Source organism: Trachypithecus francoisi, unplaced genomic scaffold (assembly GCF_009764315.1).
Source record: "Trachypithecus francoisi isolate TF-2019V2 unplaced genomic scaffold, Tfra_2.0 Lachesis_group14, whole genome shotgun sequence".
NCBI lineage: Eukaryota > Metazoa > Chordata > Mammalia > Primates > Cercopithecidae > Trachypithecus > Trachypithecus francoisi.
Window position 1 is genome coordinate 57,873,837 of NW_022681459.1, and position 15,409 is coordinate 57,889,245.

Here is a 15,409-nt window from a genome sequence, read left to right on the forward strand (position 1 = left end):
GTCCCCCTCTCAGCACCTCCATGGGTGTTCCCCAGCTCTGAAGCTCTCTGAATCCCACTGTTGATGGGTTTTGTGGAGGATTCATTATGTAGGCGACTGATTACATCATTGGCTACTGGCGATTTGATTCACTCTCCAGTCCCTCTCCACCCCTCCCAGAGGCTGGGGGTGGGTAGGACTGACAGCCCCACCCCTCTAATCCTGTGCTTGGTTACACTGGGGCCAGCCCCCACCCTGAGTCACCTCATTAGCATAAACCCAGGTCTCATTATGAAAAACAAAAGACATTCCTATCACTCAGGAAACCGCAAAGGTTTTAGGTGCTGCGTGCAGGAATCTGCACCAGGACCCGGAGGCTAAGGCCAGGTCTAGGTTTCTCCTTAAATTGCAACTGTATAGGTTTCCCTTGGCTATTCATTCTGGAAAGCATAAGAATAGCCACTCCCCTCCTCTTTTTTTTTTTTGAGACGGAGTCTCGCTCTGTCGCCCAGGCTGGAGTGCAGCAGCGCAATCTCGGCTCACTGCAAGCTCCACCTCCCGGGTCACGTCATTCTCCTGCCTCAGCCTTCCAAGTAGCTGGGACTACAGGCACCCGCCACCACGCCCGGCTAATGTTTTGTATTTTTAGTAGAGATGGGGTTTCACTGTGTTAGCCAGGATGGTCTCGATCTCCTGAGCTCGTGATCTGCCCGCCTCAGCCTCCCAAAGTGCTGGGATGACAGGTGTGAGCCACCGCGCCCCGCCGCCCCTCCCTCTTTTAAGAATCACTGAAAATTTAAAGTATCTCATCTATGAACCTCTAGTTGCCTGGGCAGCAGTCACTGTTCACCCATAAGTAATTCAGGTCGCTGCTGGAGAAGGTTAGAGAAAATACACAAGAAGAAACACCAGCAAAGATGACTTTCAGGTAAGTCTTCCAGGCTCCTGCACTCACTTCCAAACTGGCACTGCCCGTCTGCCCATTCACCTCCCTCCTGGGCTGCCCTGTTCACACTCATGTTCCCAGCACTGCCCTGACAGTGCTAATGGGTGATCAGGTGTATGATCTAACATCATCCTGACAATGACACTTTGAGGTTGTCAGGTTGGTGCTGTTAGCCTCCCACTTTAATCTGAGTTGGGATTTGAATCCAGGAAGCTGACCCCAGAGCCGACCTTCACTCCTTAACAGTATAATACATGAGTATAATCAATGCTCAGAGACAAGTTTTGAATGACTGGCCTCATTCTCAGTGCCTGGCTGAGTCAGAGCTAAGGATTTTTTTAAACAGGAGCAGAGGGCAGCTCACAATATTTTATACTGCGACAGTCCCAAGGCAACAGAGGTCAGAGGGGGTATCTACAGGAGAAGACAGGACAGGCAATCAAGATGAGAGGAAAAAAAGTGCAGATGACAGAGAACAGAGAAAGAGAAAACAAGAGGACCAGCCAGGTGTCCTTGGAAATGTCCCCCGTTTCCAAGAGGGACATTCAAGACTGCAATGTGGCCACAAACAATGGCCACACCACCATATCCAGCAGATCAGGATGTCGGCCAGACCTGTCTGTTCCCTGACCTGCTCAGGCCTGCATACGGTCCGTGCTTTCCACTAACACGTCTGCTTCAGGACTGAATGCCTCCGAGGAACCATTGGGAGGTGGCCTCTATTAAGGCCTACTTAGATGTAATCCACTAGCATTAGATCATGACAGTCCACAGCACACAAAGGATGCTCTGGAAAGCAGAGAGAATCATGCAGGTAATGTGGATGGAGGTGTTCTGTCTGCACCATCCAGACTGGCCATCTCCTCCCAAGGCGAGCACCTGGGACCACCTACATCAGCATCCAATCCACAGGTTTACCCCCACCCTCACCTCCTCTTCCCAGAGCCTCCTCCCTGCCATCTCACAGGTTTGGGGTGGAGCAAAAAAAAAACACAACTGGCTGGGCACAGTGGTTCACGCTTGTAATCACAGCATTTTGGGAGGCCAAGGCAGGCAGTTCACTTGAGGTCAGGAGTTTGAGACCAGCCTGGCCAACATGGTGAAGCCCTCTCTCTACTAAAAATACAAAAAAATTAGCTGGGCGTCGTGGTGCATGCGTATAATCCCATCTACTTGGGAGGCTGAGGCAGGAGACTCACTTGAGCCTGGGAGGCAGAGGTTGCGGTAAGCTGAGATCGTGCCACTGCACTCCAGCCTAGGTGATAGAGTAATAGAGTAAGACCCTATCTCAAAACAACAACACAAAACAACAGCAACAACAACAAAAAGCAACCACATCTGTCTTGTCTCTAAGCCATATGCCATCTTGGGAGATCCTGGTGTGAACCTCATGTTGGTGCTGCTGACACAAACCCCCATGAATTCTCTCACTGTCCATCAAGGATGAATTAGCTCTGTGTGTGCGGCAGGACTCCAGCCCTGGGGATTCAGCAGGCCAGAGAACGTCAAGGTCCCTCACAGCATAAGATTACATTCTAGGGGAGGAGAAAGACCAAAAACAAACTAGTAAGCGGGAAATGGCTCCAGGCAGGAGTAAGCCCAGCGAAGAAAAAGTAATTGGGGTTAGGAGGAGAGTGATGGAGTGACAGGGGCAGGAAATACGTCTCCAAGGAAGAAGCATTGAGAGAAAACTGAAAGAAGTGGAGAAGACAGCTCCAGACATGGGCCTTTGAAAGTCCGAAGACCAGGTATGTGATAAGGAACCTAACGTTGCCCACGGAGAATTTGGGCCTGTGCCCTCGGCCCCTGGGAGGTGATCTCCTAAACCCCAGAATGCCTTGCCAGATAAAGTACCTCTGCTTACCTGGGGGACTCAGGCCAGCCAGACAGTAACTGTGTGATTCAGGGAGGGGCTTTGGGTTGCACTGCATCAGCCAGCTGCTGGAGGGGCTGGAGACAGATGAGCCATGTGGTCAGTCAGCCACGCCCATGCAAGGGAGCCTCGGCAGAAACTCTGGACACGGAGGCTCAGGCGACTCTCCCGGCTGGCAATACTGCATGCGCATTGTCCCACATCACCAGGAGAGTAACGCTGCCCATGACACCATGGTGACAGGACAATGGAGGTGCCATGTGGGTGCGTTCAACTCTGCCCTGGGCAACTCTTCCCTCGGCTGATTTTCATCTGTATCCCTTCACCATCAGAAAGCATAACTGTGAGTGTGACAGCTTTAAGTGAGTTCTGGGAGTCCCTCTAGCAAATGATCAAACCTCAGGGCAGTGTTGGAGATCCTGAACTTGCCACTGGTGTCAGAAAGGGCTTATGGGATGTCCCCTTTCACCTGATGACCAGTGGGCACTGGCTCAGTGTGTCCTCAGAGCAGCAAGCTGGTCAGGGTGGCCGGGGCAGTGAAGGAGGAGGGGAGGCAGGGAACGACACAGGAAGGGTCTGGGCAGAGCATGTATGTGGGTGCTCCGCTCAGCAGCAGCCCAAAGACAGGCCTCAGTGCTAGCCTCCGGCTCAGGCAGCAGCTGGCAGGCTGACTCTCCCCTGCTCACCCCTACCTGCACAAGCATGCTGCTCTGGCCTTGTGCAGTGAGGACCTGACTCCCCAACCCAGAAGAAAGGAGGTGCTGAGAGTCCATGAACATGAGCAAATCCAGACTCAGGGAAAAACCCTGGCCGCACAGAGAGCCCCCTGCATGCCTGAGAAATGAGAATCAACCAAGTGCAGCCCAGGCTCAGCACAGCCATCTCACCTGCTGCCACCCACACGCTTCTCTGTTTAAAAGGCTACAGTCAGGGAGAACTAATATTTAATGTACATCCCCTCTGTGCCACCACTACAGTAACTAACATGCCACTGACAGCCAAACCGATGCTGCTCTCCTGGTTGCTGTGTCTATGCTTATTTTGGAAAAGATTGATCAAGAGTGGAAAACGTCTGCCAGCCTGCTTTGAGATGCAACCTGCAGTCTGAGAGCAGGTGGAGCCTTCCAGAAACATGTGCTTCAGGCTGGTGGGACGGTCACAGTAACAGGCTTCTCAGTGTCTGGCAACTGGCCCTTCTGGGAAATGGCCAAGGATGCTGCCGCTGCAGGCACCAAGACCCACCCTGCCTGGCCCTAGTGGCCAGGGTCCGCCAGCTGCAGCTGGAGGCAGCAGCCTGGAGAAGGGGATGGTGTTAGTTACCTGTGGCTGCTGTAACAAATTACACCAACCCAGGGGCTTCCAAGAGCTCAGTGGATTCTCTTGCAGTCCTAGAGGTCAAAGTCCAAAATCTGTTCCACTGGGTTAAAATCCAGGTGTCAGCAGGGCTAGCGTCTTCTGGAGGCTCCAGTGTTCCTTCTGGGTTCTCCAGTGGAGAATCCATTTCTTTGTCTTTTCTACTTCTAGAGGCAGAGACCACCTGCATCCATTAGTGTGTGGCCCCTTTTTCCAACTTCAGAGCCAAAAGCTACCACCTTGCCTCCAGGGTCAAGCGGCCACGTTCATGTGCAGTCAAATCTCCCCATGTCCCTCTTATACAGACACTAGTGAACACATTGGGCCCACCTGGATCATCCAGGACGACCTCCCCATTGCAAGGTCGTTAACTACACCTGTCATGTCCCTTTGCCATGTAAGATGATCGTCAATGGCTCCAGGGATGATCACACGGTCATCTTTGGGGACCATGATTCTGGCCCAGGTTCCCTGCGAAACAGAACCAGGGCAAAGCTCACCGCTGATGCATTTTCTTTGGCAAGGGTTTGGGGGTGAGGGGAGGGCATCCCAGGCTAGCAACAGGGAGGGGAAGGGAGGTGAGGCAGGTGCATGAGCTCGTTATGGCTTCAGAAGAAAACCCAGTTGATGCTCAGCCACGCGGCCCATCTCCATGAGCCATGGTCTCAGAAGCGAACATCGGGGAAGTCGGGGAGAGGCATTTATTCCTTGGCTCCTTCCTGTCATTAGTCCTACTTTGCCCCAAAGGATGTTCATTAGCTTCCCCAGTCAGTCAGTCCACCCCTGCCCCTCAGTGTGGCCTTCTTCTCAATCTGGAACCTGGAAGAGCTGGAGCAGCCGGAGCCTCCACGGGTCCCTTCAGTTTGGCCCTGGTTACCACAGACATTGTGGCCCCTCCACGGTGGGCTGGCATTCAGCAGCCCAGCCCTTGCCCCACCAAGGCCAAAACAGCCTGGGGCTCTTTGGTGGCAAAGCAGCAAAGGCAGAGGTGGGGGGCGCTGCAGACATCTGGGAGGAACATAAATGAAATCCTGCATAGCAGGGAAATCGCTTATCCATCCCGCAGCCCCAGGGCCCAGCACAGGACCCTGCACTCAACCTGGCTCAGTGAACACAGCACCAAACGGATAGTCATTCCAGCCCAGACACATCACTAACCCCAGCACCTGGGGGTGGGGAGTTACTTAAACCTCTCTCTCTCTCTTTTTTTTTTTTTTTTGAGACAAGGTCTTGCTCTGTCACCCAGGCTAGAGTGCAGTGGCTATTCACAGGCATAATCACAGCTCATTGCAGCCTTGACCTCCTGGGCTCAATCAATCCTCCCACTTCAGCCTCCTGAATAGCGAGGATCACAGGCGCCTCCCACCACACCCAGTTAAATTGTGTGTGTGTGTGTGTGTGTGTGTGTGTGTATATATATTTTTTCTGTGTGTAGAGACAGGGTTTTGCCATGTTGCCCGGACTGGTCTTGAACACCTGGGCTCAAGCAGTCCTCCAACCTTGGCCTCCTAAGGTGCTGGGATTTCAGGCATGAGCCATGGCACCCAGCCTCCTCACCTCTCTCTGAGTCTCCACACGGAAGCAAGAATGACATAGCTGCCCAGGGAGTTGTTTCAAGAAGATAATCTCATGAATGGAGTTTGTGAACTCTCAAGCATTGCTCAAAAATCAAAGAAAAAAATTTTTAGAAAGGTGTATGGGATGGTTTATCTTCTGTGTCAACTTGCCTGGGCTCTGGGGTGCCCAGACAGCCAGTGAAACATTGTTTCTGGGTGTGTCTGGAAGGGTGTTTCCAGAGGAGATGAGCATTTGACTTGGTGAATGGAGTAAAGCAGACAGCCCTCCCCAAGGTGGGTGGGCCTCCTCCGATCCCATAGAACAAAAAGGTGGAGGAAGGTGGGATTCACCTCTCTCTGCCGGGAGCTGCTAGTGCCAGTACCTGGATCTTCTCCCACCCTGCTCCTGCTGCTCAGGGCTGCAGACGCAGGCTGGCATCTCTACCACCGGCCCTCCAGCTTTCTAGCTTGCAGACGGCAGGTTGCGGGACTTCTCAGCCTCCATAGTCAAGTGAGCCAATATCATAATAAACCTCTCTCTAGATATTGACACAATGGGGTCTGTTTCTCTGGAGAAGATTGACAATTCTCATGCATCCCTTGCTTAAATATCCCCCGAGAACAGCATTTTGGTGGCTAAAAGACAGCGACTTTCCTCGTCGACATTCTTCTGTTCAAAATAACAAAGTGAGTATTCAGAGGGAAAAAATAAAACAAATTAAGTAATTTAAGTTATTAAGAGTCAACATCTTTGGGTGGACCTAAAACTGACATTTGGATGGTTTATTTTTGGTTTTTTGTTTTGTTTTGTTTTTTGTGAGATGGAGTTTTGCTCTTGGTGACCAGGCTGGAGGGCAGTGGCAAGATGTCAGCTCACTGCAGTCTCTGCCTCTCAGGTTCAAGCCATTCTCCTGCCTCAGCCTCCGGAGTAGCTGAGATTACAGTTGCCCGCCACCACGCCCAGCAAATTTTTTGTATATTTGGTAGAGACAGGGTTTCACCATGTTGACCAGGCTGGTCTCAAACTCCTCACCTCAGGTGATCCACCCGCATTGGCCTCCCAAAGTGCTGGGATTACAGGCATGAGCCACCGTGCCCGGCCTCAACGTAAATTTTAAAAGAATATAACTTGCAAGCCGTTTTACTTATTCTGAATGAGCCCTCATGAAAACACAGCTGTACAGCACAGTGTCAGGTCCATTGCAGTGGTGAAGGTGGAGAAGCTTTTTAAAAAGCACTTTTAATAGAAAAATGTCTGTTTCTGGCAGACACTGTCACCATCCGCATTTTCAAGAATCCCGGAATGCCCAAGCTGGCCGTGAGCTGTGGAAGTCAAGTGTCTGTGTCTGCCACGGCCATCTGCCCAAGAGCCCACCCTGGGTTGACCAGGGTCAGGCGGAGCCACAGCCTCTCCTCTTCAGGGAATTCCCTCTCAAGCCCTACCGTGGTTTAGATCAGAGCAACCAAAACTGCAAACTGTACTGGACCCACACAAGCACTGCCTCATGGCAAGCAGGAGCCACACTGGAGAAGGACAGCCGCTGTCCCAGAAGGCCAGCGCCACAGGATCCTTCCCTCACTGTTCCCTGACCTCTGGGAGCGGGGCAGCCGGGTTTCCCGCCCAGCTGGGATTCACGCCTCCAGACGTGGTGGAAACTGACTGTCCACTCAGCGCAGGCATCGACATCAGATGGCTCCTCAGCAGGAGTGGCCAGAGGGGTCATCCTCCTGCTTTTCAAGGTTAAATCTGAATCTAGACCCCACCAGGCTCCAGATGGAGTTCCAACTCCATCTGTAAGGTACTACACTAGCTCACGCCAGCACTCACTCCTAATCCTAAAATCTCCTGCCAGGCTCTGTCCAGCGAAGAGTTCACAAGCCAGGTTGTTAAAGTCCCAGCTCACCAGGGCACATGGGATGTGCTCGGCACTGCGGGCTGGATCCTCCCTGCCATCCTCCTCTGCCAACACGTCTGCCCACCTTCTCACGCAGCACCAGCGTCCCTTTCAGGAGCCCTGGGTTTAGCTCCCTTTGTCCACGAGAGCCCTGAACCCCAAAGCCAAGGCCTCGCCCTAAGAGGAAGATTCCAACCAAGACGGAGCCTCTTACCTTGACCAGTTCCTTGAACTTGGGGTCTTCCTTGGACGTGGGGTCAATCATCGTGCGCTCCTCGTTCTCCTCTGCCAGGGACAAAAGGAAGTCACGGTCAGCGATTGTGGGGGTAGCAGGGACATGGGGAGCCGGGGGAGGCCGACTCATCTCTGACAAATGGAGAAGCAGAGAACCCAGCACGAGGGGAGGGTGACTGTGAGGAACCGCCTTCTGGAAGGTGGATGGGGCCTCCTCCCGCCTTCCCCTCTTCCGGAAGGGGATGAAGTCAAACTCCATCGTTCTGCCTGACCTCGCCCCTCCCAGATTCCGCCAGCAGCTGGTCCAAACCATTTCCATGTTTCAGGAGACATAAGGAGAGAGCGGCATTGACAGGGCACGAGACGCATCCCCCGGCCGGGAGCCGGTATGTGGGAAAGCTCCAGGCACCAGGTAGTTCCCTGTGGCCACTATTTATAAATACATGTGAGGAGTTGGGATGGTTATAATGAGATGGAAGATGGTACATTCAGTGGGAAAGAATCAATATGCAATGTTGTATGAAAATAACATGCAGAAAAAATATTGAGAAATAAATAGCAAAAAAAAAAAAAAAAGGGGGGTGGTGGATGAGGCTTAACAGTGAAATGTGCTCATCCTCATCCTCTTTCTATTTCTCTACCTGTTTGCTTTCCCTCCATGTTTCAGCCTGGATCCCACAGACACCAGGCAGCCAGCCGAGCCCGTCATGGCGGACAGTGCCGTGGAGACGGTGCAGAGGCGGGACTGCGGAGGAGGCACCCACAGAAGCCAGGCGTGCTCCACAGCAGAAATGCCCAGCGCCACACAGAAGCCAGTGGGCGCCGGGCACCTCTGAACACACGCAGGGAAGGGCAAGGGGGTCTCAGACTGCCCACGCTGTCCCGCTCCGGGACCTGCACAGAGCATGGAGCGGGTGAGGCCTAGGTTCCACTCACCGGGAGGCTCTACACCACGCCTCTCTCTTAAAGAGGAAAAAAGGCACAAGAGAGGCCTCAGGCAGAAGCCAGGTACCCCCCAGGACATACAAGTGGAGATGGCCAGGACACAGTAGAGACCAGGGTCCCAGAGCCCAGACAGGCTCCCATGGGGCTGGGGACACTGACCGTGTCGGTCAGAATGAAGACAGCTTTGAAGCTGGGCATAGTGGCTCACACCTGTAATCCCAGCACTTTGGGAGGCTGAGGAGGGAGGACGGTTTGAGCCCAGGAGTTCCAGACCAACCTGGGCTACATAGTGAAATCCCTGTCTCTATTTTTAAAAACAAATAAAAAATAAAGTAAAATAAAATACAAAAGAAAGAAAGAAAACAGCTTTGAGTGAAACTTCGCTGCTGACAGATGTGATGCAGCTCCCTGGCAGCAGAGTGTAAACGGACAACGTGGAGGAATTGTTTTTGAAGTCATACAGATCTGATGCCTGAGAAGGACACTCCAGGTAATGTGCAGGGAGCACTCGAGAGTCCTGACGATGTCTCTGCGAAGGCCTCTGCAGCCTCCCACTCCTGCTGGGATCAAGGCCAGCGTCCTCCATGTGGCCTCCAGGGCCCCTCTCCAACCACATTTCCTGCCCTCCTGGTGCAATCTGCTCCAGCCCATCTGGCCTTCCTCCTTGAAGCCTCACTGCTGCCTGCCCTGAGCCTTGGCACCTGCTCCCGCTGTCCCACACTCTCTCCCTGGCCCATTTCCTTCACCCTTCAGATCTCAGCTCCCCAGCTGAGATCCTTGAGCCCAAACGCCAAATCTTCCAAGCTCTCCTGTCCCAAAGGACTTGGTGTGCCTGTGTGACCCACGTCTGAGACCCCCTCTGGACCACCTATCTCAGGTGGGCAAGGAGGCGGACCAGGCCGTGCATCCACACGTGTATGGGAGGGGGTGCAGGACAGAGAGTGAGCAGGTCACTACCCAATCCCAGCCTTCAGAGAGGCCATTTCTTCAACCCACGCTAAAAATCTAAGCATCGCGCTGTCTAGCATGTCCTCACACCTTGCTCTTGCTGAACTGAGAAGCAAGATTTGGGCCCGCCCAGCTCATGTGGCCCCCACAGGGAACTCGCAGCTCCCTCCTGAAGGCTCTGAGCCGACGTCCGACCCCCCGACATCCCCTGGACTGGGCAGCGTGCCGTGCCTGCTCAGATGTCCCAGGACTGCGAGCTCCTTGAGGGGTCCTGCCTCAGTCGGCGGGGCCACTGAGAGGAACGGGGCATCTGATCCAGAGACTGTGACAGGTGGAGGGCAGAGACACCATTTCGAGCCTTAGTGTCACCAAACACTTTCTCAGAGGCATCTCTGGTCTTTAACTGTCCCCGTTGGGTAGCTTTCATTCCTGAACCCACCTAGACGAGGACAGTGGGCCTGAGAGGGTGGGCGGCAGGCCCCAGGCAGGCAGCTGTGTGTGGCGGTGTGTCTGTGTCTGCAGATTCCGCCGGAATCTCCCGGCCACCTGGTGATGGTGATGGTAGGCTGGGCTCAGAGGCTCTGCACAGACCAGGGAGCAGCTGCGTCTCACAGGGCAGGGGTCTGACTCAGAGCAGGCGTTTACCCTAGATGAGGAACCTCTGTGTCTAGGGGCTCCGGAGCTCACCGTCAGCCCCTGCCGCCTGTCAGCATTCATGACTGGCTCGCCTTGGCCTAGGACCCCGGACATGAAGCCCCTGCAGGCCACTGAATACCATGGCCCTCGGTCCGCTAGGGGCTGCTCACGCGGCCTAAAGAGGAGCAATTCCCAAACCTCAGCGGACCCCAGACTCATGGGGGCATGTTTAACACAGAGGGCCCTGGACCCACATACTCTCCTTTGGTAGGTCTTGGGGTGGCGAGGAACCCTCATTGCCGAGTGCCCTGGGACTTTCTGACATCCTGCATTGAGAAACAGGACTCCAGGGACTCTGGGAGAGAAGCAAAAGGCTGTGAGAGGCTCCTTGCTTTTCCTAAAAGGAAGCTGAGAGCAGACACCAGGAACCGTGCCGTCTCTGAGCTGTGTGACTTTGGCGGTCTCTAAACTGTGCCATGATCCTCTCGGTGGCTCCGAGACTGAGGCAGGACCCCTCGAGGAGCCCACAGTCTTGGGACACCACAGTGGGTACAGCAAGCACTGCCCAGCCCAGGGGGTGCCGGGGGGTCAGACGTGGGCTCAGAATCTTCAGCAGGTCTGGGTCCGCACCTGGATCGGGTTTCTCTCCACTTCAGTCAGAGGAGAAGCAGCGCCCAGAGGCCGGGGCCGGGGTGGTATCTCCGTGCCAGTGTTTTGTGGCAACCGAGCCCCCGCCCTCCCCACCTTGTGCATCACAGCAGAGCATCCATCAGCTGCAATAAAATGTGCCCAAGGACGGAGACCTGTCCTGCTCACCTCTGATGAGGGCCACCATCTTCACTGAGAGGGTCTAGAGCAGGGGGAGCAGCCCAGCTCTGGGGGCGAAATGCCCAGGGTTCAAAACTTTGGCACTTACTAGTGATCGCTGTGATCGTAGATCTGTGCCTCAGTTTCCCCACCTGTACAACGGGGATAATGATACAACCCGCCTCACAGGATCACTGAAGGGACTCAGGAGCAGGAGCATTCACAGTGGACCCCCAATCTTCGCCACAATGGTGACATTTATGAGCCCAAAGGATATGAAATACACAAAGAGGACTTCAAAAAGAGTCAGGTGCTGTGCAAATATTCAGTGAGTGAGTTCAGTTATTACTATTTTTTGAGACAGGGTCTAACTCTGTTGCCCAGGCTAGAGTGCAGTGGTATGATCCTGGCTCACTGTAGCCTCAACCTCTTCAGACTCAGGCAATCCTCCCACCTCAGCCTCCTGAGTAGCTGGGACTATAGGTGTGTGCCACCAAGCCTGGCTAATTATCTGTTTATTTTATTTTTTGAGATGGAATTTCACTCTTGTTGCCCAGGCTGGAGTGCAATGGTGGGACCTCGGCTCACTACAACCTCCGCCTCCCGGGTTCAAGCAATTCTCCTGTCTTAGACTCCCAAGTAGCTGGGATGCTAGGCATTTGCCACCACACTTGGCTAATTTTTGTATTTTTAGTAGACAGGGTTTCACCATGATGGCCAGTCTGGTCTCGAACTCCTGAGCTCAGGTGATCCATCTGCCTCGGCCTCCCAAAGTGCTGGGATTACAGGTGTGAGCCACCACACCCAGCCAATTTTTGCATTTTTTTGTAGAGACAGGGTTTCGCCATGTTGGCCAAGCTGGTCTTAAACACCTGAACTCAGGTGATCCACCTGCCACGGCCTCCCCAAGTGCTGAGATTACAGGCCTGAGCCACTGCACCTGGTGGGGCTGCTCTCTTCTAACTAGAGGGAGAGGAAGCCCAGTGGACCCCACTGTGACCTCAGGTAGCATCACCAGCTCTGGCTTCGGGTCGGCTGGGGCTAAACTTGCATTGGCATTTCTTCTCCATAAGCTCTTGCTGGCCTGGCCTTGTCACGGAAACCACAAAAAAGGGATGAACTGGGACTTCCCTTTGAACCTGGGTTTGGAAATAAGCGGAATGTTCCACAATCGCCTTCCAGATCAGCTGGATCCCGAAACACACTTTAAGGAAGATGTGTCTTAGCTGTTACCCATTACATCAGGTGGTGAGCGCAGGGGCCTCGGCCACTTGGCAGGACCCACCCTGTAAGCCCAGGCTGCAGGCAGCTCTGGCTGGCCCAAAGGGAGGAAGCATATTAATCATGTTTTGCAATTTCTTTTTTTCTTTTTTTTCATTGAGATGTCTCGCTCTGTCACCCAGGTTGGAGTGCAGTGGTGCGATCTCGGCTCACTGCAACCTCCCACTCCCGGGTTCAAGTGATTCTCCTGCCTCAGCCTCCAGAGTAGCTGGGACTACAGGCTAACCACACCCAGCTAATTTTTGTATTCTTAGGAGAGACGCGGTTTCGCCATGTTGGCCAGGCTGATCTCAAACTCCTGACCTCAAGTGACCCGCTCACTTTGGCCTTCCAAAGGGCTGGGATTCCAGGCGTGAGCCACCGCGCCCGGCCTGTTTTCTGTATTTTCTGGTGTGTGGCATCTTGGGGCCTCGCTGACTCTGGAGAGACTGCACCTCCTGCACCTCCAGGGCGAGCTCATTCCTAGGGACGGTAACCCACCCTCTCGGAGCACACCTTTCACACGTAAACCCGCTCAGAGCCTGAGCCCTAGAGCCCAGAGCCCCCAGCCATCTCTTTTCTTGGGCTCTCACAGGGCTCCTACACTCCCAGTCAATATCCTCACCCTAATCTCCCCTGGCCCTGGGGACGTGCCACGCCATGCCATACCATACCACGCCACGCCACGTGGTGTGGAAGGAGAGTCTTCTTCCTGAGAAGACTCAGGACAGCCCCTGCACCCCAAAGCCCACTGGTATGACTCCAACAAGCCAGGCCTAGGCCTGTTCACCCAGCCTTGCCCATTCCTTCAGAGAAAACCACAGTAAGGGTATTGGGGCCCGACGCAGTGGCTCATACCTATAGTCCCTGCACTTTGGGAAACCGAGACAGGAGAACTGCTTGAACCCAGGAGTTGGAGACCCGCCTGAGCAACATGGCAAGACCCCATCTCTACAAAAAATTTAAAAAGTTAGGTGGGCACGGTGGCACATGCCTGTAGTCCCAGCTACTCAGGAGGCTAAGGCAGGAGGATCACTTGAACCTGGAAGGTCAAGGCTGCCATGAGCTGTGATCATATCACTGCACTCCAGCTTGGGCGACAGAGTGAGACTCTGTCTCAAAAAATATACACATAAAATGTAAAATAAAGGCATTGGCCCTGCTCCTTCTGCCTCTGCCTGACACTGGTGCTTTCTATGTGGCCTTCCATGGTGTGGTGTGGTGTCGTATAGCATGGCATGGTGTGGCATGGTGTGGTGTGGCATGGTGTGGCATGGTATGGTGTGGTATGGTATGGTGTGTCATGGCATAGCGTGGCATGGTGTGGCACAGTGTGGCATGGCATGGTGTGGCATGGTGTGGTGTGGTGTGGCACAGTGTGGCGTGGTATGGTGTGGCATGGCACGGTGTGGCATGGTGTGGTATGGCGTGGCGTGGCATGGTGTGTCATGGCATGGCGTGGCATGGTGTGTCATGGCATGGCGTGGCATAGTGTGGCCCTGAGTGGCCTGCTACACCTCCTTTCAGAACTATGAGTTTAACAAACTATCTTTTCAAGTCAGTCTTCTCCTGATCTGCTGGCTTCACCACCTGAATAATAAAACTTACGTTTTAAGACTGAGGCAGAAACCTTAAAGAAGAACTTGCTTTTCCCAATGGACTTTTCTAAACATGACTTTGAGCTAAGAACTTAGACTCCCAAATGCCCCCAGCATCTGATCAAGAGGCCAGATCTATCAGGCTCCTGGTTGGCCTCCCCAAGACCAACTTAGTGCCACAGAAGCTCAATTGTCTCAGGGTAGGGAGCGGAGGAACGTCCCGTACCGAGCTGGGTGTCTTCAGGGTGAACATCTGCCAGGGCGGGGGACATCGGTGAGTTGATGGCATTCTTGCCTTCTTCCTGCAGGTCACTCACTGTTGAGTAAAAGGAAAGAAAAACCAGGTTAGTCTACATAGAGTGCCGCGGCCTCACATGTTGGCTGTGGACGCAGAGAGAAATCAATTCCTGTTTTTTCAGCCTTTAACAAACATTCCTAAAAGGCCTGTTTCCCAGAAAGAGTCGGAGAGAAAAATGCTCCGAACCAAGAATACATTCTGTAGTTCGTCCCCACCCCAAATATTTCCCAGGTCTCGCTGAGCTCTGCCAGTCTGTTTTCACTGCTCTTTGAAACTCATAACTAAGATACCAAAGCTTCCAGATGTTTCCAGATCTGACCAAGGCCGCTGAGGCAGAGAAAGCATGGACCACAGCGATGGGGCATGAGAGGCTGGAACTGCCCTTCCTCTGCTAGGGGGCTGCATCCTGAACCATGGACCCCATGGACCTCCGGTCATGCATACAGGTGAATCTGGAGTTTAAAGTGGCGTCACTGGTGATGGCCGCATTCACAGGGACAGAAATATGATGGAACATCCAGGTCAGGACTGCTGGAACTTGCAACAGAATCTAATAAAGAGAGCCAGAGGCTCCAAGTCAGAAACACCATGGCCTCCCGTCTCAAGGGAGTGCTGAACAGTTACAGGGCCTGGAACACCCAGTGATTAGGGACAACCCCAGAACCAGAAACGACCCCTCATCGCCCTGCACCAGGGAGACCCTCCAGGCCTTTCAGCCGTATCCACCAGGGAGGAATACCCACCCACACAGACGCCAGGCACCAAAATCCTTGCTTCTGTGATGTCACATTTTTTCCACAGTCACAGCCTCAGCTCCAACTACACGTGAGACTCTAGGTTCCAGCCCCAAGATGCGTCCATGGTGCCGGGTGGAGGTAGGGTCCTGGCCGCTTTCATGGCCCTGGTGGAGGGCTGCTAGGGAGCAGTCCCTGATCGCATGCCACAAAAGTACCTAGGCCAGTGTGCCCGGAGCTGTACCTCCTTCTCCATGTAACAGGTTCAGAAATAAAACCGTATTTCCTCTTTTAACACCAGAGTCACCTCGAACCTTGAACACCTCCAGCTCTGGACACCCAGCCTC

The 15,409-nt window shown here is 53.6% G+C and overlaps 1 protein-coding gene across 5 annotated transcripts in view; it reads right to left on the reverse strand.

Annotated features, from left to right (window-relative positions):
- PARVB (parvin beta) overlaps nucleotides 1–15,409 on the reverse strand; it is a 144,028-nt gene that overhangs the window by 56,794 nt on the left and 71,825 nt on the right. For all 5 annotated transcript variants that reach the window (XM_033233677.1, XM_033233678.1, XM_033233676.1 and 2 more), the window contains exons 2-3: nucleotides 14,257–14,346; nucleotides 7,817–7,887 (exon numbers count right to left, since the gene is read on the reverse strand). In XM_033233677.1, coding sequence (XP_033089568.1) covers nucleotides 7,817–7,887; nucleotides 14,257–14,346 — 161 coding nt within the window. The remainder of the gene's footprint in view (nucleotides 1–7,816; nucleotides 7,888–14,256; nucleotides 14,347–15,409) is intronic.